The following is a 25,019-nucleotide window of genomic DNA, read 5'->3' on the forward strand; positions in this document are numbered from 1 at the left end:
ATTTTAAAATCTGAATTCATTATACAAATTGCATAATCTATAACTAAATCGATCCTAAACTACTGAATAATAACCCCATGACTAAGAATAATTTGAAGATAAAAAATAAATGATAAATGCAATAATAATATATTTAAAATAATAATAATAATTACAAATGATACAAATAAAATAAAATACTCAAAATGCATATACACAGGACTAAATGGCAAATGACATGATTATGCTATTTTCACCATTACGATCTCCCAACATACTCCACATAAACTTTTGTCGATGCAGCAGATATACAGTGGCAATACGCAGAGAGGTCCGTAAGTGGGGAAATTGTTTTCAATCACAAAGAATTGATCCAGCGCGCCGCCACATCTCACTTCCACCATGTCTGGTATATTTCTGACAGTTCAACTTTTTATGTTCTTGTCATTTTTCTGAAAGCATCAATCAACAATGGATTGCTTCCATTTGATCATAAATAAGGGTTTTACTATTTCATATCAATTAGGTCAAATTCAAACTGATTCTGTACGGTAAGTTTTTCTATATTAGTATCACAGTAAGTTTTAGTCATAACGGTTAATCGAACTTTATATTATAATTAAACCCGAACTGAATTATTCAATAATTTGATGAATGCAGTTATTATGGGCGACTTTACCAAGTAATGGTTATGAATAAAGTGTCTGAAGTTTGAGATATGCCATTTAGTTGCAGATAGTTTTGATGATTTCCAGCTAAGTCTACGAAGGATTAATTACACCTGTTAAAAATAATGCACAGCTATTTTAGAAGTTATATTACTTATGATAATGACTATTTCTTGTCTATGTTTGTATTAATTTTATATTTTTTTTTATCGTTAGTAAATCTTGGGCGAGGTTAGTCTCTAACTCTAGTCTTGCAGTGCATTCTTAAAATCTGTAAACATGGGCCATATGTTAACATATCAAATAATATTTACATCACAACCTCGCAAACGTTACATTTGTGCTGGACTTCAAGGATGCCTTGTTGCGGTGACGGGGCTTGAACCCAGGTCACGTTCTTACAACCGGCATCTAAATACCTTTACATGATGATCTGTTGGACCAAGGTCTATCATAATTTATATTTATTGTTATGAGTTATGTGGTATTGTTGGCTCGTGAAGGTGACCAAAAGACAACAAAATGTAGAAACCTTAGAATGCATTTTAAGTGTTTAGAAGTGATTCGTGTTAAGAAAGTAGATTGGACATTGGTGCAATGGATGGAAGAAATGAATTGTAGAGGAAGCCATTTGAATAGACTAAGGCTCAGGAGTTTTGCAAATCAAATTTAAACTGCACTTTGAAAGCCGTTATTGATTTTAAACAGTGTAGAAAGGGGTGCAGTGGTCAATGACCTAGCCAAGCCATCTCAATCTCAATGCTTGGAATTGTTCTTATTGTGCTTGAAGATTTTTTTTGGTTTTTTTCTTTGCCTTTAGAAATTCTCATGACACAATAGCAATTAGGCTAGCAACTGGACACAAATCTACTCTCAGCATAAAAATGAAATCGAAGACTTTGAGGCCCATGTTTTCGGTTATTGGTTGATCGAAGTTGGCTGTTGAATCAGTCAGATCTGACTATGCTTGTAAATGAGGATAGATTTTTAGATTCTTACCAAATCCTTTTGAGAGATGGTTTTGTAATTGGCATTCACTTTACACTGTGTTCTCCCCCTTTGAACTGGTTGCTTATCACAAGTCTGATATGTCTATTGATATTCATTCATCTTATGATAAGGATCGAATGGACCCCCCTCTATTATGGATAGTCTCAAGTTTTTTTTTCTTTTATGCTTTAACCGGCCAAATTTTTGTAGTTCCTAGAAGGTAATGCCGTCAGTACTGAATCCTGGCAATGAATCTTGATTAGGAGTTTGAGTTTGATCAGATTCTTTATCTTACAAAACTCAAAATTTAACCTTCTTATATTGTTTGGTGGGACCTTTTTAGCTACTCTTTTCCATTCTTGTCTCACACCTAAAAGTGGAGTCACCTTTGATTCTGTCCTTTCTCGTTATTTGTTTAGTTGACATGAATTTGCAAGTCTTTGGGAAAGAAAAGAAAGAAACGAATTTTAACGTCCACGAGGCTTAAGGATAGCCTATGGGAAAGAGCTAGTAAAATGCCCACGTTTGATCATTATTTTCATTTGAAAGAAAGATTTTCACAATCTGCATATTGATTTTAGATAAAATCAACAGCTGGATTCGATCAAGGAAGGCAACTATGCCCTCATATACAGACAACATATGCCTATGGGTATACAAAATTATATGGTCATGAGCCTGAAATGGCTCCAGTTTGTTTGAAACAGGTTAAACTCAATAATTCAGAAGTAAATACAAGAGCCTTACCTAAATATGATCAGAGAAAGGAGCTTTTTCCAGCCAATTGAATTCTACAGTCCTTCAGTTGATAAATAAAATTGGCTGTTCCTTTAATCCAGGACATTCTCAAAGACCTAGTAACCAAAAAGTAGATTCTTGGCATCACTATGATGAGCACTCCTATAATTGTCTTAATAAAAGGTATAATACCCCAAACCTGACAAATCCGGCCTCTTCCTATTTATCCATTGGACCTAATCTAATGTCTTCAAGAATAAGTCATAATATTTAAGGGACTAACATTTTGAGAAAACACCATTTTCTTTTATAGAAAGCGTTAGTTACCTTCTTCTCTTCCTTAGAAGCACCCTTCAAGGGTTTTGCTTGATAATTTATTTATTGATTTGACATTAGAAACATGTTCTACCGTAATTTGAAAGTTAGACAAGACATTCAATGGGCTATGTTATTCATACATTCAGTAGCTTGGCTGAAATGAGAATTTCTGAATTTGTCATATTCTTTTTGCTATCCTTCATGCACTACTATATACTTGGGCTATGCTAGACAACAAAAAAGACAAAGTTCAACAATTCTGGTTAGTAGTAAAAGGAAATCTAATTATTGTTTAATATACAGTCCATTCAACATAACGAGTATCATTTGAGCCAACTGGTAGATAGAAGGATGGGATAGAAAGTTTCTTGTGGTAAAATTCTTTCATGTCACAAAGTTTTTCAGACTTGATGTTTAAATAAGTATCATTGGACAGAGACACCTGCTATTAACAGAATGACCTCCATAGATGCTTTATTCCTCATGTACAGGGATCGAGATCTTTTAAGGAAGAATGAGACACCTTGGAAAAGTATATGAGACTAGGACTGATACATGTATGCTCTACTTAGACATTCAATGTATACTACAAGATAAATGATTCTGACTACATTTCTGAACATGTCATAAAACCGAAGAACTTATGGTGGTCAATGAATGAACGAAAGATTTTAATGATGTCCACAAGACTAAACAGTTTATGGGACCAAAGACAAACACTCTTAAATTATCTTCAGATTCTTTTTGATGTTGGATCTCCTACTATTGATTTTGACAAGGAGCCTGGCCGTGTGATTAATCCTATCTTCCTCAAATAACTGGTGCATATTGTCAACCTTTAAGCCATTTTCGTACTAAGTGCGAATATCCTCATAAGCTGTGCATTCCATGATGAAGTGCCATTCTGTTTCCACCACTCCCTTATTGCAGAAAATGCAAACTCTTTCCTCCCAAGTTTCCTTGGGTATCTTCCATCTACCGGTCTCACACCTAAGATGATGCAATCTTGTTTGCAATTGTGCAACTAACAGCCTTGCCTTCCCTTTAATAGCTGCCCCTAGATATGTTTTTTCACCATAATCCTTTGTTGGGTTAAACTCTTTGATTTAGTATGCTTTCTTCCGCCCAATCTGTTTTGTCCACATGGCAATTTGAAAATTTTCAGTCACATACCTTTTTATTTCAGCATTGGTGTTAGGACATTCATGTAAATTGATGCTCCACTTGTTCGTCCAATTGTTTTTTTGCTTCATCCACGTTTTCTTCCTACGTTCTAGCATCTCTTCCACAACCATTTTAGGCCAACGATTGTTATCCATGTTTTCAACCTTTTTTAAATAACTTATCAACCAGGTTATCACTGATGCTTCCAAAGGAAAAGTACTTGCTTTAGCTAAAATAATTTCGTATGAGACAGTGGCATTAACCTTGAGATTGCTCATTATTAGATGTTTTTGGATTCTTTCTAACTGTCTCCAACTACAGTTTGACATGCTACTTCCCCAAACTTCACAGCCATAAAGGACCACCGTTGTGACAAGTAAACCAAAAAGGGTTTTCTTTGGTTTTCCAATCCCAAAGTTCAGCTTTTCTGCACCTATTTTGAAGTAAGTGTGAAGCTTTCCAGCCTCCCTATATCCTTTTTGTTCTACAAGTCTCCTAGGTGAGCTTATAGTGGAAGTCAATCCCAAGATACTTATATTCTTTCACTATTTATAGCGGGCTGCCTTAAAAAAGAAAGGTAGTCTGCTTACCTTTTCTTTTCAATGAGAAAATCACGATTTTGGTCTTGGTGATGTTTACTTGCATTCCAACATCTTGACAAAAGTGTTCTAAGGCCTTCAAATGTTCTCTTAACCATGAGCCAATTTTGAAATTAGGATAAGGTCATCGGCATATAAAAGTAGTTTCACCACATATCCTGCCAATTGAATACTGCCCCCATTTGTTTTGCTTAACCAAGCCTCTAACTTATCAATATATAGACCAAAAAGCGTGGGAGATAGATGGCAACCCTGCTTAACCCCAATGTTGCTACCAAAACACTCTAACATACCTTCACTAGTTCTGATTTTAGCTTGGGAAGGTCTATGTACTGCAGCTCTATACACATCTGGAATGCCCAATTCTTCCATTCTGCTCCATAGTTTGTCTCAAGGTACTGTATCAAAATCTTTCTTAAATTCCACAAAACAGCAAAAAGTTTCCTTGCCTTGAGTGTCCCAAATTTTTTCTATCAGGTGTCTAAGGGTGATGCAGTGATCAATGGTAGAGTGTCTTGACCTAAAACCTGCCTATCCTTTTTTGCTCTTTTACCTTCCTTTTCTGCCTAGCTGCTGAACCTTCACTCTACCATGCTCCCATAGAGCTTGCCAAAAAGAGGATTGACTATAATCGTGCAATAATTAGATGGGTTATTGATATCACTACTTTTAAAGAGAGGGATGGCCACACTGGTTGTCCACACCACTAGAAATCCTTCCCGATTGACATTATTGAAAATACTTTCTATGTGGGGATCAAGAGTCTTGATTCCCCATTTTAAATATTCAGCTTGTAACTTGTCTACGTCCCATGCTTTACCACTCGCTAGATTCTTTATTCTTTGCTTAACATCATCCACCGTGAAGAGTTCCATGATTTGCTGTAGATGAGATTATTGAATTTTGAAAATCAAATTTTAGTCAGTTTCGCTTTAACTAGCTTTTTATGATACATTCATAATCTGTTACTAGTTTTAGCTTGAATGAGGATTCAAAGCCAATAATGTCTGCAGTTGATCCGAATAATGGCTGCGGAGTACAATACCTGGTGTGAACCTGCGGTATTGTCAATTTTGTTTACAAAAACAGACTAATTCAGAATTGTAGCAAGCCAAAAAGTGATTCATTTCATCCTAGAAATCAAGTTTATACAAAATTTTGAACTTCCCGCGGTCACAATAGACCTTTGGGATGCATGACTGTTGGACTCCCAAATCCTGAAAATCAAACTAGACACAGACATTGGAATTACAATCCCGAAATGACAACCCATTGCTGGACACCAATGTCGGAATAGCAATCCCGACCTGAGGTCTTGATCACCCATCGGAGTAGCTAACACAGGTAGTGTAACCACTTTATGCAAACCCAATAGAGACAACTATCCCGATGACACTTTATCCGAATAACTATCCCGATGACAAACTTGACACTTTGGATGTCTATCGGCATAGCTATCAATAGTCAGCTAAACGGCATTTTCCAAACCCGATAGAGAAAACTATCCCGATGACACTTTATCGGGATAACTATCCTGATGACAAACTTGACACTTTTTACAACGGAGACACCTTATCGGGATAGCTATCCTGATGACAACATTGATAAATTTTTACAGCAATAACACTTTATCCGGATAGCTATCCCGATGACAACATTGACAAATTTTTACAGCAATAGCACTTTATCAGGTTAACCATCCCAAGACAACAGAATGACTCCAAATTTGATATTTTTGAAATTATTTCCTGATCAGCAGTATAAAGTAGTCATTTCTAAATGAAGGATAGAGATTGGAAAACATACATGCCAAGTACTAGCAGAGAATTTGTTTGTACAGTGAAGAAGAAAGACACAGGGTGGCAGGATAGTTGTCAGCCAGGACAGAAAGCCGAATTATCCAGTATAATAGCAATCATTACCACTGTTCTGTAAACTGAAGGAGATAATCCTCAATCAGTTATTCAACTACAATTGCAACTCACTAGCTCTACACAATCCTCCCAATGACTGAAATCTCTGAAAAGAGCTTGTAACATTAATCGTGTTCACTTGAACACCCATAAAAACATATGGAAATACTCGAAAAAACCTGACAGAAAGGAGACAAGCAATGACTGAAACAACAATATACCATAGAGAAACCCTGAACGGGTAAAATCTTCCATCTGTTATTCAGTTACTGCTGCAACTCACTAGTTCTAACCTAAGTCACCAAGTTCGGCCGAATTTCATCCTTGAAGTTCGAAATTCGCCGAACTTCAAAAAAAAAAAAAAATTCATTGAAATTCGCCAAACTTCAAAATTTATTTATTTATTTATTTTTTCTATTTTTAAAATTTTTTTTTTTGGCCTTCTTCTTCTGTTAGTATTTTTTAAACACATCTTCAGTCTGTCGTGAGTCGCGGCCTGCAGGAGAAGTAGTCGCAGACCCGTGATAGTCGCAGCCTGCAGGAGAAGTTCGCCTGCAATTTTTGCTTGTCGTTCGTGCCCTAGCATATGTTTCCTATGGTTTATATTTTATAAATAAGTCATCTTTTTGTAACGATTTCAAATCTATTTATCAATGTTAAACTATTTAGGCAATTTTATAGATATATTACATATATTTATTAGAACAATTTAAAAATTACATATGGCGAATTTAATTTGAATTTTATACATTTCGAATTTTTCCCTCATCGAACTTCATTCGAATTTCAAAGTTGTCGAACTTCGAATTTGAATTCGAACCTGGTGACTTAGGTTCTAACACAATCCTCTCAATGACTGAAATCTGTGAAAAGAACTTATATCATTAATTTAGCTCACTTGAACACACATAAGAAAATATGAAAACACTGGGAAAAGCAAAAACAGGAAGGAAACAAGCCATTACTGAAACATCAATATACCCTGGAGAAACACTTAATGGGTAAAAAATCCAGTATGAGAGAGCTTCCAGCTCCCAAATCACTATTATTTGTCAATTTGCACATTTATGAATGTCATGAGGACTACAAATGAGCTTATGACAAATTGTAACTGAGCGCAAATTCCACACTGCTTGCAACTCCATGTAATCTCTGTTCTTCAGCCTGCTGTTCAAAAATATGAACCATATAGGAAGAAATCCAAGTAGTTCCAGCCTTTGGATAATACCCTTAAAGTATTTTGTATGTATACCATCTTCAAATGGGTTGATTTCACACAAAAAGTTGCATCTAATAAGAAGAATTACTGTCTGCAGCCATGGCTCTGCCCCCACAAGACAAAATTGTGAAGCCACTGCTTCAAGCAGACTGGTGATTATGTAACCACTCTCTGCTCCAACAGGCAGTTTTGATACCGACAGATACCTTGATTCTTCACCTTTTTCCCTGCTTTTTGACTTCCTCAGGATGCCCCATATTAGCCCAAGGTCATCTTCATCACTGAGGACTGACTGATTGGCTTTGAAACTGTTGTAGCCTATGTTGTTGGTCCAGTTTTCGTGTTCTGTATGGCTGGGTGGTTTGGCTGTACAATATATATAAAATATAAAAATTAAAAATAAATAACTATAAATATATTAACAATAAATTTATTTTAGAATCTGTTAATGGCATGGTGCATTGGTTAATCTTGGCATTGTTGGTGTTGCCAACAAAGTTCAAAACCTTGCTGGGCTGCTGAGCTCATGTGCTTTGTGCCCTCTTTGGACCATTGAGCTCATGGGTTGAACCTCATCACCAAGATTCAAATGCCTGCTGGGCCCCTGAGCTTGTGGGCCTTGTGCCCTTGCTTGGCCATTGAACTTACAGGTTTGAATTTCTACTAATAATGCTAGGGGAGGAGGTCTCCCTTGTAACATTTACTGGTGCGAGGCTGGTCTAAATAATCTTGATTTTTGTTTTCCAAAGTGGTAAATGCTTTTGACCTGGAGCTATGGACTGGTAGGTCACAAAGTGGGGACCTCATCCCCAATATAAACATTCAACAATAACACCCCAGCGGGGTTTGAACCTTGATGGCAAGAACAACGCCACAACTTAACGATCACACTATGCCAATACCAGCAGTCTAAATAATCTTGACTTGAATAACCAAAAAAATTGTAATGTCTTCTTTTGGGATGATCCTAAATCTTGCCCTAAAAATCACGTTCAATTAAAAATAAGAAATATAGCTCATTAAGATACAACTTACCAGTTCACAATCTCCTTTCCAACATAAACTCTGGTTTAACACCTGCCATAATGCTAGTCAACATTTGAAATATAATTCATAAGGCCAATTATTTCTATTAGGATTAGGGATCCAACAACAAATATAAGTGCATATATATCAATAATCATCTTAATCTATTTAGATAAATCATGCAATGGCTTTTGAACTTTAGGAACCAGGCATCAATAGTTCCATTTCACATAATTAATCACAGTAGGGTTTGGAGAGGAAAACCACCAAGGGTACCTGGAGACTTGTTCAGCCCAATTAAACCCAAGAGTGCGTAGCATCCAACTTAGACAACTCTCCCCTTAGCCCACAAGTGGCAGGAACATCCTTCTTTGATGATTCCATCTCTTGGGGTGGTCTACTTAGTTCAAGGGAACCGGTCTATTGCGTCTCCGTATCATATTTCCTCCAATTCCACATGTGATTGCTTGTAGAAATAAATAATAGATAACTTATTTATTAATTAAAGAAGTATAATAAAGTCTATTAGCATCTTGATATATGATAATATTTATCCACATTGCTTACACTAAGCATACATATCAGACATATTCTCATGCACCACACAATATTTATTATATCCAAATATGGCTGTATTCTGAATGCAGATCTATTCACTTAATACTGACTTATCTTTATCTTCCTTGATGCCCTCCTCCAATGTAGTCTTCTACATTTTATATCTTTATGTCTCTATGAAGAGAGACAACCTTTGAAAGATGCTGAGCCTTAAGAATGGTCATAACCTTTCTTAGTGACGCCTCTTCATAACCAAAACCAACCGCTGCCTTGTTTATTTATTAATCGCTGCTTCAGGTGCCTTAATCGCTGTTTAGCATAATATGAATGTTGTTTCCTAATCCTTTGCCTTTATACTAATCATTGCTCCTTCTAAAATAATAGAATCGCAGCTTATAATACATTGCTACTCTTTAATTGCTGTCCCTTAAGTGATCATTACTGTTCATTATTATCCTTATTTAATCGCTGCATGATTGCTGCCTTCTTGATCTGTCTTATAATCATTGGCTTATTATATTGCTCAATGCTTCCTATAGAAAATCACGAAGTCTTATAAATAAGATGATTTTCTTAAGCATTGATATTTTTTTCATGGCGGGGGCATGACAAATAATAAATTTAATTTATAAATATAAAATAAATTAAATATATAAATAATTTATAATGTATAATTAACTAATATTAAATGTATTATATAAATAATCTAATAAAAACAATTAAATCATATGGAAATAAAACATTATATAAATAACAGCAATTTGTATTTTCAAAATATTCCACAGTGAAGCCCATGGGACATAGATCGGATGATTAAGCTGTTGAAAGAGATGGATGGTGGTTGTAGCCACGGGTTTGAATCCTTGGCTTTAACCACTGTATGTGTAAGGGCAGCTCGTGTTGCCAGAGGTTGTAGTAGAAGTAATTAGGGCCTCGCAAATGTGTTCTTGGCTAGTGCCAGTTCCTCTATACTAAAATAAAAATAAAATATGAAAAATTCCACAGTGCATTGTTTCTTTTGCTGAAAGTTAAAACATTCTTAAAATCTTAGGTGCATGGAGCAGAACGGAAATCAAAACACGTAAGATAGTTGTTGTTGATATGGTTCGATGATAAGAACCAAAAAAACAAGGTATTTGCAGATGGCAGGCAGATAATGATAAAGAAGAAGTAGGTGGATCTGAGGATTCAGACCATTGCATCTACCTTTCACTTCATTTACACATTTGATCACAATTGAACTGGAATTTTGGGTGTGTTTTACAGGAAATAATGAGGATGCTGAAACTCACAGGCATTTATGAAAAACAAATTTACAGAGGCACCAAAATTGTTTTTTTGATTTTTCCAAATGTTTTTTTAGCGCAGATATGGTAATGGGGATTCAAAACTTGCAAGGTTTTATTGAAAGAAAATGTAGAAAGCATTTTCTTTTGTCTGGGTATTTGCTGGGCATGCCTGGGGTGTGCCCTGAGGACTAAGGGTACCCCCAGGTACATCATTTCGGGCATATTTTTCTGGAAATAGAAACAAGGATGCTGAAACTTGTAGACATTTATGAAAAGAAAATTTACAGAGACACAAAAATTGTTTTAAACATTTTTTAATACATTTTTTTTTTAACTGGGTCTCAGACAGGGTATCAGGGATTCAAAATCTGCAAGTGTTTATGAAAAGAAAATGTACAAGACATTTTCATTTGTCTGGGTATGTGCTAGCACACCCAAGCTGAGCTCTGGGCACTGAGGGTACCCTCGTGTATAGCTCAGACATATGTGAGAATACTTGGGCTGGTAAGTTTATCTGGACCTGTTTGGGGCAGGTATAGTCCTCGGTTCTGAGAAATCTGGTAACATAGGTTGCAGCAGGTGATTCTAAGTTTTCATCATCTCCTTGACTGAGAGCGAGAACTTTTAACCTCCCTGTTAGGTCATTCAATCTGATTTATGGGTCATATTTTATCACATCAGGAACATAAATACTAATTATTAAAAACTTTTGTTGATTAATGACACAAGTGTAATAATGGGCCAAAGCGAAAGGCAATAATGTTAACACTTGGCAGTAAGTAAGCCCAAGGTAAGGCAGGTTGGGCGCTGGGCTGGGTCATGGGGATACCTCAAAAGTTAAAAAAAATAAAAAATAATGTTAACACTTGGCATGAAAAGAAGACAGTGCAACAACAGTTAGTTTACAAAGGTCAAAATCATCAAAATAATATCTGCATCGTTCAACTTAACTTCTGTAATTTCAAAATCAGTCAAGATGGTCAAATGCTTTCTATGCTAATGCCAAAAGACCTTGCATTGGTGTCAACAACCAAATGGTGGAGAAATGAAACAGGATGTCATGTCATGTTGAAAGTACCAAATCTGAAGACCTCAGATTTTTAGGCATTACCTTTTTATGGGTATGAACACTTTTTTATGACTTGGAGAAAGAAGATGCAGTGAAAATGAAGGATTTTGACTTTCATTAATTATTGTTGCCATTGCTGGTTGGTCAGTTGATATCATTAGGCTAGCTCAGTCAATATGGCTAAATATTGATAAATGTATATCATTGTTTTGGCTAAAGCATTGATGTTGTCATAGTGAATCTATAAAGGTTCCTTTGTCTGACTTTAATTTTATGGTTTTAATTTGAGAAAGCAGTTCACCGATGTGAAAAACTGTAGGTGTGATATGAACCATACGGTACTCCCCCCTGGAAAGACTTCTTGTCATCAGCAAGTCTTGAAAAGTTTGCCTATTTTCAATTGCACTTCTATAATTTCTTTGGACCTCTCTACAAGATATTCCTTGTTCTCTCCATTCGTTAGTTTCCTTGTTCTTTTTCCTAATATTTTGCTAATGTCATTTTATATGTTGGCTAGTAAAATATAACATTGTTAATGTTGTAGATAGGGTGTCATAGTATAAATATTTAATAAAGGGTACTGTTTGAAAGTTTGGGAACATGAAGAGCTAAGTATATGCAAAACAAAGAATCTCATACATTTAAAAAGACATGGGAGTGTATAAGTATCTTTGCAAACTCATTGAATGGTAGTGGGATGGACTCAGATCATGACGAGATGTGCAGTCTTTTGCTTTGAAAAATGAAGTTGTACTTTGGTCCTCTTAAATTCTTCTCTAGCTTATTTGTTGCAGCTATATACTATGATGTTTTAGAGCTTTGAAGCTTTGCTCTCTACCTCTTCAAATTTATCCTAGGAGCAGTGGGCTGTTAAATGAATGATTGGTAGTAGAAATTTATTTGTCATCGTGATGGTTTGGAGAAGTCACCATTTCTTATCTCACTGTTGGAATTATTTCCTGCATAGAAGCATATTATGAAGAAAGTTGCAGTCTGCATGTATAGATGCAGATAAATATTTGGTTATCTAGAAGACGTTGGAAAGATGGCAAATGTGGAAAACATCCTACAGTATGAGAATATCAGAAATTGCAATCTACTGCTGCCTAGAGGGCATCTAAAATCCTACTAAGAAGCAGTCAGAGCTGGGTCTGTCAATCTTTAATTTGTATTAAATTTTATTTGATTGCCTCTGCTTGTAGAGCTTTCTTGGCAGTTATGTTCAAGCATCAAGCAGTCAATATTGGAAGATTGGCACAATAATAAGATTAAGCCTATAGTGGGCAAAGGTTGCAGGTTCGGGGAAGGAGTGGAGAACTTAGAATAGGTAGGTGCAACAAGTGGGATGAATGAAGAGGCAGGAGTGGAAGAAAAGTGGGATTGGTGATCAGGAGTAGAGAGGGAATTGGAACTAGGACAATGCAAATGTTCCTTGTCCCCCCAAAGTTTGGGTTTCAGGAGGGATGTGGAATGGAATGGAGTAGAGTAAATGAAGCTGCAAGGACTTGGCATCGAAGACCTAGTGCCAAGGTCTGAGGTTCACCTGCAGGCCTGAGGCTTGATGAGAAGGAGAAGAGTGGAGTGGTGTTAGGATGTGGAGCTCGGGATATACTTGGCATCGAGAGCTTGGTGCCAAGGTCCAAAATCCTCCTTGAGGATTAAGCTCCAAGGGACAACATGAGAAGCAAGGACTGGGATACCATATTAAAATATATTGCACAAAGGGATGGGGGTTGGGGTTTTGGGGAACTTGGAATGTTGGGACCTAGTGTAGAATTGCACAGGTCCCAAATCCATTGGCAACCCCATAGCCAAGGAAGGATACAAGGGCCCAAGAAACACACAGACCTTTTGAGCCTTTTATTGAACACATGGCCTCCACAATACATGGGGGACCCACTTAGAATTTGTTAAATTGGTAATGGTTGGTAAATAGGGCAAGTGCAACAAAAGGGGACACAAACCTAGCCAATTATGCAAATTTAGGGGCATGCACATTGGGGGCACTAACACATCCCTTGCTTGTTCACTTGGAATGCAAGAAAGCATCAGATAGGGCACAATTATTTGAGGAAGGGCCCATGGTAAGATTGAATTAGATTTTGGCAAATGTCAAATCCTCATTTATTCTCAATACAAGCACTTGGATGATCAAAAACTCAAGGCAAAGAGAAAGGGACTTTGAAGGAATGACACTTACCATTTTGTTGTTCACTTGGAAAGGAAGAAAAAAGGCTCAAGGGACAATATCACAAAGATAATTAGCTGTGGTTAAAGGGACTGAGAATATGATATATGTCATCTTCTTGCTTATCTTGGGAACAAATTTGAAATAATGGAAAAACCTTTGAAAACTAGCATAGAGACACTCTAGGGAAACAAAATGTGAGATAGTGACAAATGTTGTGATCTTGTGGCTTTGAGAAATAAATAGGTTACAAGCAAAATAAAATATGCTTGGGTAAAGATGAAGCTAGTTGATAATGCTTGTCAGCATCTTGATCACTTCAGAAATAAAAGGATTGAAAAAATTTCAAAATCTTTTGTAAAAGATTATGGGGACACATGATGCAAGGATGTGTCACTTGCCACATAGTGAGATCAAGAGAGATGCCCTTATCTTTGTGATGCTACATTGGAGATCAAAGAAACAAAACAGCATTTAGCAAAGCATGAAAAAAAATGTGCGACTTGGTACATTCTCTCAATATTGGTGAGGAAAAAGGAAAACTCAAGGTTTAAGGCTTGAAAGGAAGAGTTTGAGGAAGTGTACGACAAGTTTGGGATATCACAAACTCTCAGATGAGTAAAAATAATAAAATAAAACATCAATCCTCCCAAAAATGAAATGATCAGATGCCACATGCAATAACAGGAAAAATAAAAAACCCTGTGAAAACAGAGGAATGCAGAAGTCAATGCAATGAAACCATGAAGTGAAGGAAAAAAGAGTGCATTTCATGCATTGATTAAGAAAGCCATTAAGGAAAATCATGTTTCACAAACAGAAAAATAAAATTCATTAAAATGCACATTTATCATTTACTTTAGACTTTTAAGACTTTTAAACCTTTGGCCCCAAGTTGTGTGTTGCTGACATGCTTAGAAGAATATCCAGCTTCCATGAAATCAACATTCACTGAATCAAAGTTCAAACATTATCAACTTGAATTTGGTACTATGAACTTATTCTTGATAGGTGGAATTCCTAAATTTGTTGATATGTTTCACTTTCTTGCTCTGCATATTAAAGGTAAAGGGCAGTTTTGAAGGTTATTTTTAACACTTCCTATTGATTGTAGAAATATCTGACATTGAGTTGCAATTGCTTTGCAGACTATGTACAGGAGCAAGAAATGGAAATTGAGGCTTTGCAAGCAATCCTCATGGATGAAATAAAAGGTTCATCTTCGGATTACATTTGCATGCCACAATCATTTTTGCTGCACTTGATTTTTTACGTACTGCTTGTTTTTGCTTCTTTGTGGTGATGAAAAAGCTTTTAACTTATTTTATAATTTATGTACAATGACAGAGATCGACTGCAATGAGAGTGGACTAAATACAGAAGGTCGGTGCTTTCAAATTATTCTGTCTCCTGAGGTATAGCCTAGTTTATCAACTGTTAAGGGATAGCAGTGCATGCATGATACTCCTATATCATAAATATACTTATCCCCTATATTTTATTTAATGCTCTGCCCTTGTATAATATTATTTTAGTATGAGAGAAGATTTCAAACTAGCTCATATCCATCTTAACGTTGTCTGATATGTACTGAGAAGTATTCAAAAACTCAAGGTGTCAATCCTTATGTTTTAACACTTATGTTGTGGTGGGATTGGCAATTTGAGTCTTTTGGATTTCTTATGGTACATATCAGATCCATGTTATGATGGGCATCCTAGTAAATAATTATTTCAACTTTGTTAACATATATCCACATGTATCATTAATATAGGATAATAAAATAACTATAAAAGTAAACATTGATGAAACATAAAATCTATAGAAAAAAATTATGCAGAGACCTTTAGTTGGAAAACAATTGAATAAGTAGAATAGTGTACATAAAAAACTGAACCAAAAAATATGAAAGAATAGTTACTCCCAATAATTATATTTCAAGAAAAGAAATCTTACAAAGCCATGCATGGAAGAAAAATTGTGCTGATAACAAGAGGTAAGCATCAGACAAAAAATTCAATATTTAATTATATTTGAAAAAGAAAGAGTTTGAAAATCAAGCATCTATATGTATGTATTTTAAAAAATGGATCAAATTTCTAAAATGGACATCGTAATTTAGTATAAGAATTGCATCAAGTATAGCTTCCTTGTAGCAGTGGAACAAGTGGTCAGGTACAGAGCTGGTCAAATCGTGCTTCCCAGTTACGATGAATGTTCATTGTCTTCAAACTGCATTCCTTAATCTTTACATTTAAATAAGATAGACTAGTATAGCTTTAAACAAATGCTGAGCAAGTTATTTGATTGCAAATTGTGTAATAAATTTTTTTAAGAGTTTTTGTTATTTAATAAAATGTTTCCAGTATATCTCCCCTTTCTTCTCTTCTGCTTTTCTCTCCATCTTTTCCCATGATTTTTCTCATTCATCCATACAGTTAATCCCTTTTATGTCTTTTAAAAGTTACAAATCTCAACAAGGAAATCCATTAAATAATAAAATACAATCAAGATGTAGTGAAAATACGTTTGTAAATGAAAATTCATTCAACAACATCAGTTTTAAATTCCACCTTCCATTGTGAATGGAGGAAAAGTGTTTCCATTCACTTATGGAAAAAACTGAAGCACAGCTTTGAGTCTTTTTAGTGGCCAAAAGAAAGCAAGTGCACAATACCAAAAGAAAAGGTCATAAGCCATTGAATAAAGCTGCTTTTCAAGCAAGCTTTTCGAAATATAATGTTTGAGAAACAATGTAAATAGTTGAAATAAATTATAAATGGTTTAGCAGCCAAGCGGGTCATTAAAAAATAGTGGTTATATTTTTTTGGACCTGGTGTCTGCATTTTAATCCAATATCTATGAACTTCATCTCCCGGTTTTTTTACCGAGGAAGAAGACACAACCCACTATTATACATTACAATCATACAATTATATCATTTTTCATTGCTATTTGGTTTTCACAACAATCAAGTGCTCCTCCCACTACCCCCATAGTCTAGGCATGATGGAGTATCACCAGGGTTTTAATTGAAAACCTCACTTACATTGGCTAAGGATGTTACCGTTGCACCCCAAGCCCAAACTTAAATATAATGATTGTAATTCAGCAACATGAATTGTTTAGATAAAATTTAAATTACAAATGGATGTTCCTGTTTCTCTTTTTGATTCAAGGAAAATGATAAAATAGTTCCAAAAATGAAAGATGAAGACAATTTTAAAATAGCATCTTAAGGTCTTACCACAAAAAAATGTATATGAACTTTAGAACACTTAACTAAAAATTCAAAGGAAAATGCTTAGCAATTTGGGGCTAACATAAAAAAATACATACATTTTTTAATCACAATATGAAATTCCTCTTGAAATATTTTGGAAATGAATTTAACGAGTTACACAACACCTTGCACTCTAGCTTTGGTTATTATTGTCTCACATCTATAATTTGGTTGGCCTTAATAATGTCAACCTCACTGATAGGGAGGACCCTAGATTGCTTGAGTTAGCTTGACTCACTCCAAGGCCTTTTTCCTAGCCTAACCCGGGAATGCTCCTCTCTATTCCCCTAATCCACTCTAGGTCCTCACTACTGAGGTTTGTTACTCCGCTCTTTGTGAATTCACTTTCGTAAATCCACCAACTCACTAATCCACCGGATCTCACCAGACACCTTGCAGGGTTTGCTCTACCATTAATTATACTTACAACTTCTCCTAAGTTGTTTTCTCCTCATGCTTGGATCTTCTCTCCCTTTGATCCCATCTTCGCTTGGTCTGAGACTAATAGCCTAGACTCCGGTCTACCCTGCAAGTGATTCCTCTTGGTCACTGATACCTAGCCGGGCTATCATCAAGCTCGCCTAGGGCCAGTTTGTTGAAACGGCCGACGCCATTCCCTAGTTTGCTACATATAGAACTCTACTGTACATGGCTGGCCCTTCTTGACAGCCTCCAATGGTCGTGCGGATTCCACGATGGAGTGTCAAGACAGAGCCATGTTCATAAATGTGAGATGCCAACAGAGGACAAGAGAACAAAAGACGACTTTATTTACCGAGCCGAGCTTGGCACGAATGCAACTTGGAATTCACAAAGCACGGAAAAACAACATCTACCCTATCTGCATTATTACTTAAGGATTTAAGCCATGTTTACAACAAAAACTAAACTCTAAGAAAAGAAACCAGAAAATGATCTTCCAATTGTTATTCAAAAGAAGTTTGTTCTTGTGGAATCAACACATCCAACAATCCCAATCCAACCCCGTTATAGAATGCCCATTGGGTCTTTTATAGCCTCCTAGACATGTCTTGAATCATCCCTAATAGATGAGATTCAACTTGACACAATTCGGTTTCTGACTGTAACTGTCTTTCCTTTCTTCATCGGGTCATCTGGTTAGCATCGAAAAACTCACTCCAATGTCCAATGGCAATTTACAAATTACTTGCTTTTCCATCGGGTCATCGGAGTAGCATCAAAACACTCACTCCGATGTCCGATGACAGTTTACAAATTGCGCACTTTCTCATCGGGTTATTGGCGTAGCATCAAACATCTCTTGCCGATGGCCGATGGTGCGCTCCCAATAGAATGCTTCCTTATCGGGTTATCGGTGTAGCTCCTAACATGTTATGCCGATAGCCGATGATGCACTCCAAACATTATACCTTCCCATTGGGTTATCGGGCGGCACGAAAACTAGTCTTGCCGATACCCGATGGCTCCACTCCGAACTCACTCCACTCGCTCCAATCCGCTGGCGACCTCATCGGGTTATCGGGGTAGGTGGAAAACACTCCTGCCGATATCCGATGGCTCCACTCCGACTTGCTCCAACCACTGGTGACTTCATCGGGGTAAGTCTTGCCGAAACATGAATCTTCAAAAAGAAGACAAAATGCACTCCAAGCTCCAAACAGACAACCTAATGGACTAGAACCAGTCCCTATGCCAAAATTGCCAAAATTGAAAAGGGTATTTGCTCACCCTTAGGTGCTCCTGCACCACTCACCCCTTCTTCTCTACCATGTTGGAGATGCATCCTAAGTCTAACACCAAGTATGGAATCTCACATTACCTATATTTACCCAATTCTCGCTTTACCTAGATTACAAATCCTTAGTTGTTATCCATTCCAAGTGAAGGTGTAAATTTGAATGGCCAACTTGGGATCTGAGCTATGTTCCACGGGGACATGTCCCCTATGTTGGTACCCCTGTTCCTGTACTAGTGATGGTACCCCTGTTCCTGTACCAGGGATGGTACGGGGACATGGGGACGACTTTTAGAAGTGTCCTGTTCATCCCCAAACTGAGCAGAGTTTTGGAAACGTTTCTGGGACACCTCTGGGAGTGATTGGGGATGTAGGGGATGGCCAGGGAACTTCTGGATGTTCCGTGACCGTCTCAAGGACTTTTGGCTGTCCCCTATGTCCCAGGCCACTTTTGGACAGTCAGATTAAAAAAAACATATTTTTTAATTTCAAGAAGGGCTGGCTGGGCCCACAAGGACCCCCAAACATTAAAAAATAGCAAAATCTAATCTAAGCATAAAATAATCAAAAAGAAGAAAAAGACATTCATTTTCAGATTTGCAAAGAAGTAGAAGAGCAGCAAGAGAAGGAGTAGTGACTCGGACTCAAGTTCTGATTTTGATTTAGACTCTTAAACCTACCATGTGTTGATTACGGACAGCCATATATTCTCTTAGTTCTATCATTTCATTATTTGGGTAGTTGGTTATGGACTTCTATGTTTATTGTTTACAGTTTATGTCATTTCATAGTTGATACTTGGAGCCTTTGGGCATTTTTGTTATAATTCTAATATAATACATATGCACATTGACAATGAAAGCATTTGAATTTTGTTAATTTGTTTGTCGATTCTCGTGTGAAATCTCAATTCAAGTTTGATGCTATGCTTTAATCTTCTACAATGTCTATGATGAATGCTTTATCAATGTTATGATATGCATATTTGAAAGTTCTCTATATTTTTAAAAATCCCCCTATTTTTTTAATAGCCATCCCTTGCCGTCCCCTAAAAAATGGCCCAAAAGCACTTCCATACCAGAAACATGTCCCACCGTCCCCTGCAGTCCTGTCCCCGAAACTTGGTGGAACATAGGATTTGAGCCATTGAGCTTTAGGGCAGGCTTATTATGGATCTTTTTCTTGTCTTCATGAACTATGGGTATCAGGCCAAAATTTCAAACTGTGATGAAACTAAGAGATACATATCAACAGAAAAGTTGGCCTTCAATGAGGGGTATAAAATCAACCTTGCAGCACAATATTGAAGAATCCTTAACCTCCAAACTCATTTTAGCCTATTGTAGTATAATAAGATGTTTGAAAGCTCTTTCCTTTTTAGTTTTCCACTTTGGTGGATTACTCTGCTGGTATGTTTTGCTTTTGCATGGCTAGAAGCAGGTCATGGAGTTCCCTTCCACGTGCTTTGCCCTCTTTCCTTTTTGTTTGAACATCTCTTTTGAATAATATTAATAGCTCTTGGCAAAAACCATTTTGGTCTTATTTTTTGCCAACAAACATGATTTCTAGATCTTGAAGAAGGGTTTTGATTTCGTACTCTTCATCATTGCCTCGTTCATTCTCTTTGACAGATTGTATTTTTTCAACAAACACAAAGAAGCAGGTAGAATGCCAGTTTAATATGGCAATTGAATTTACCCTGCTTGTCATTGTTCCTTATGTATCTATGTTTTGAATGATACATATATATAAACATATAAGTCTGCTTAATTATTTATATACATATACAAACATATAATTAGACCTATACTCTATCTGATTATAATAACTGGCAACTTCCAGCAGCCTCCATATGCTGGGGAAGGTCTATGTGGAGAAAGATTGGGTTCTTTTCATTCTATTCAAGATATCAAAGACACATCAGCCATGTAAATTTTAATTTCATCAGACTGCATGGCAATAACAAATTTAAACAATATCAATGGCATTCTAAGAATTTCCTGTTTTGATCTCACTTACAATCTATTTAAACACTTAAAGTCAGTGGTTACTCTAAGTTATTATTAGCATTTTGATACCAATTTTATCATCTCTGAGGTTCTAGTTTATCATATGAATATATGATGTTCCAGTACTGAATAACTGTAATTCTTCACTATTATGCCAAAATCTTTTAATGCCAATAGGATTTTTATTTTGCTTATCAAACAAAAGTTGCCTATATTCAGAATGGATATCAACTTGGCACATTGGTTTCTCAAACTTTTAATTATTTATTGTTTTAATGTTTTGCAGGATGATGAGGATGAATCTATGGATATTCCAGGTAAAGCTTTTTCATGCATCTCCAGGACAATGTATGTAAGAAATTGCTACTTGAGATTTGGAAGTTGACAATTGAGATGAGATGGAAAAATGATTTTCTATCCATAATGAAATGTGTGTGTAAGCATCAGGTTTACAACTTTACATATTTCCTTTTTTTGTACTCCAACGAAAAGTTTAAGCTGAGTGTTTGGATTGTGCTTTTACAAATTAATAAAGTAGAATTGCAATGAAAAAACTTGAAAATTCCTGTCATAATTTAATAGAAATTTGTGAAGATCATTTTATTATTCTTTTCCACTGGTGATACTAGTTGTTTGTTCTTACATTTAAATTATTGCTATTTTAGTTCAAGATCATATGCCTTCCCATAGAAATGCTTTTATGTTTTCCAACGTTTGGCTGCATTATTTTTGTAATGATGCTGTGGGCAAGTCCAAAATTTTTGGTCCCGAGGTTAGGTTTGTTTTATTGTCATTTATGTAATCTTGTACAAATGAATTTTTGTTTATTCAACTGTAACTTGTGCTTAATAATAATCCTCATGACAGTAGTCTAATACATAAAAACTTTTGCTTGATAATGGAAGCAATAGGATTTAAAGAAGAATATATAAACTGTTTTAAAGGTGTGTTATAAATCTAGTCTTTCTGCCCATCAGGGGATGGTAATTAATTTTTAACCTGAGGCTGAGGACAGCAAGTTCCAGGATTTGCTCTTTTTGATATGTAAATCCTTGTAAATTGGAAAGCTTGAATTTGCTTCGAAATTTAAGCAAATATACCTTTTCCCATGAAATGATTATTTTGTTTATAATATTTCGACTCGTTAAACCATGGCTGCATCCTATTTAGACGCCATTTTGAATTAAAATAGGGATGATCAAACAGTGCTGATTACATGAGAACCCTTTCTTTGACTTATGTGCAACCCACTCAAGAAAAGCTTTTCAATGCTCCCATGCTTTCCAAATGTCTAAATTCATATGATTGTGAGTAGTACTCAACCTTTGGAGAAATATTTCTGACAAAATTAGTGAACATATTCAATAAAGTGTAATGAAACCTTTGAGAATTAATCCATGGAAGAATCAAGAGAGGACCCTAGCTGAGAGGTTAAACTTGTTTATACTTCATAACTTGATTTTTTTACTGTTCTTGGTATTCCAATTTGTTGCCAAGTGACATGAGCCAAGTCATAATTTATGCAGGATCTGACACACAATTGGTTTTAACTTGGTTGGCCTTTAACATCAAATTAGCTGCACAGAATATGATATGGCATACTTTGGCTACACTTTTAAGCAAGATCTGCCTTCACAACAAAACCGATATAATTTATTTCAATAAATTTTATTTGATTGATGCTTGTGACTCACAATAACTCAACATCTAATGAACCCCAAATATATTTTATTTCAACATCTTGCCAAAAATATTTATTTGGTGGGAAACACCAAAAAAGAGTCAATAGACTCGTGTTTTCATCATATGTGTAGTTGCTACATTGAATTGCCAAGGTCTAAGCTTCCAGGTGGAGATTGGATGGTTAAGCCTTTGAAAAACAAGAATAATGGTTGCAGGCTCGAATCTGATTTGCCTCCAGCACAGACGGGCACCTGTGCTGGCAGGAGCTATAGTCGCTCACTTTGTCATGTGTAGGACTCCCCACAGGGTGGCTCTGGGTCAGTGGGCTATTGATTCTCCTGTTATTTGAAAAAATAAAAAATAGAAATAAAATAATTGCTATGTTCTACAATCCCACAAGCTTAAGATAAGATCACTTGAGCTAGATGATGACATATTCCCTAAATGCTCGTCAATGATACTGTGATGTATGCCAGCTCATATCAACCTCAACATGAATTACATGATCTTTGTCATGTCCCCTCCATTAATATATATATATATATATATATCTCCTAAATAAAACAATTTTTATTATTAATTAATGTGAAAATTACCATCAAAGGATTATTTGGAATTTATTTATTTATTAAATATTATTATTTAATTAATATTTATTAAAATTTATTACTAATAAATGTTTTTGAAATATTCAAATAACCAATTAAAATATAAAATATTTATTATATAACCAAATAAATGAATAGAATGATAACAAATAAGATTTGATATAAAATTTATATTTCTTAATATTAAATTCATATTTATCAAATAATAATAATATAAGTAATATAAATAAATAATAATAAAATAAATATCCGGTGAGTGCATACGAGTAAAGATAACTATGATACATGGACAATATGCCAAATTGATGTCAAATAGCCTAAGTGTTGATGATACTCAGAACAGTGATTAGTAAAATGATCATTATGCGGTATACATGTAGATTCATTATCGATCATCAGCTAGACAAGGAGATAGAAGGGATTCAGGAAATATCTAGCCCAGGTCGATGTTAATACAATACAGATAAATACGTAAAGATTATTCAAAGTATCGTGGAAAATCATCCTTTCCGTTGGAGGGCACATAGACCTCCGCTATGGCGATAAGGGACTAATATGCAGCGCCGCTGAGGATACAACTCTTTATGGTTATAAGCAAACACACATCTATCGATTATTATATCGATTTTGCAATCAAACCCAACACTAAGGGATAATTATGAAAGAATGACTTAAACAAATTATCTTTTTATCAATATAATCGATTAACCAAAGAAAGGATGCAATTAAGTTAGATCTTTGTTAGGAAGAGGAATGGTTGGAAGAGATATGTCTTTTCTGTATCCAAAGGTTGCAAACCTTTCACCAAGCAAGATATAACTAGGCAAATCGTAGACATCAGAAAGGGATATGGGGAATAAGTATCACCTCTTTCCTTCTTATCCACCGGGAAATAGTCAGATTATAACCCACTCCTAATCAGCTTTACTGATGCAGGACAACATATATCAGTGACGGCATCCAAGGAATCACTCAGTTCAGATTGTAGAGTAGATACACCACCCATTAAAGTGCAAGTGTTCATTGATAACTAGTCACAGCACTAGTAACTTCTAAGAGAATACTCTTCCGCTGCATAATATCATTAATAAATTAGATATCATAGCATTGCCTGCAGGTTTCCATTATAAATCAGAGATAGCATTATCGATCCATCCCTGCTGGTGATAGAGTTCATATTTTCGGTATATAAATCCGTTGCATCTTAGACACCACAAAGGCCATAAAAATATTGTATGCTTCATAATCATATACCAGCCCATACAATCTTCAGATAATTCTCATTGTGCAACTATTTTCCATTGAAGATCACATCTATAATTATTCATTTACCATTACTCACTCAATTCTTATTCATTTGACATAACAAGGAAGAGAGATTCGAGTGATATTCCCTGCATACCCTCTTAGCCAATAAAAGGGACATTACAAATGGTATTAGAGCTATGATCCTGTCATCCTGCAGGGTAAAGATGAATCATTGAATCATTCTAGTCAGTAAGAAGAAATCTGACAATATGTGTATTCGCGTGTATGTTTTGTGTTTTCGTACATTCATGTGTATACGTCATATGTTCATATATATACTTTGTGTTTCTATTGATAAATGATTGTAAATTGCTTGAGGACAAGCAATTTTGAATGGGGAGGACTGTGATGTCCCCATAATAGTTATTGATAATTTGAATATACTTACGTAATCGATGATCACATGTTTATCATGGAAATCACTGTTTATACATAAAGTTGCTAATGTAATATACTCCCACCGATTACATTAATAACTAATCACTGATAGAAGACGCCTCTACATAAAGATGCGTTTCTTATTAGAGTCACGACTTATGAAGAAGTCATGGGAATTCATATATCTTATGGATGATACCAACTCTTATCTGTAACTAACAAATGAACAAGATAGAACAATTACACAAGACAGAAACAAATTGTTAATCCTTAATATGAATGTAGTCGAAAGGTTGTATGAATGAATAGGGAAAG

At 35.6% G+C, this 25,019-nt stretch overlaps 1 protein-coding gene across 1 annotated transcript in view; it reads left to right on the top strand.

The window, feature by feature from the left end:
- The first annotated feature begins 210 nt into the window (after positions 1–210).
- The window catches only part of LOC131072151 (uncharacterized), a 148,765-nt gene continuing 123,956 nt past the window's right edge, over positions 211–25,019 (top strand). Inside the window, exons 1-4 of the mRNA XM_058008229.2 lie at positions 211–388; positions 14,867–14,932; positions 15,066–15,133; positions 21,014–21,044. Coding sequence (XP_057864212.2) covers positions 382–388; positions 14,867–14,932; positions 15,066–15,133; positions 21,014–21,044 — 172 coding nt within the window. The 5' untranslated portion in view covers positions 211–381. The remainder of the gene's footprint in view (positions 389–14,866; positions 14,933–15,065; positions 15,134–21,013; positions 21,045–25,019) is intronic.

The sequence above is a fragment of the Cryptomeria japonica genome, chromosome 6 (genome assembly GCF_030272615.1).
Source record: "Cryptomeria japonica chromosome 6, Sugi_1.0, whole genome shotgun sequence".
In the NCBI taxonomy this organism is placed as follows: Eukaryota; Viridiplantae; Streptophyta; class Pinopsida; order Cupressales; family Cupressaceae; genus Cryptomeria; species Cryptomeria japonica.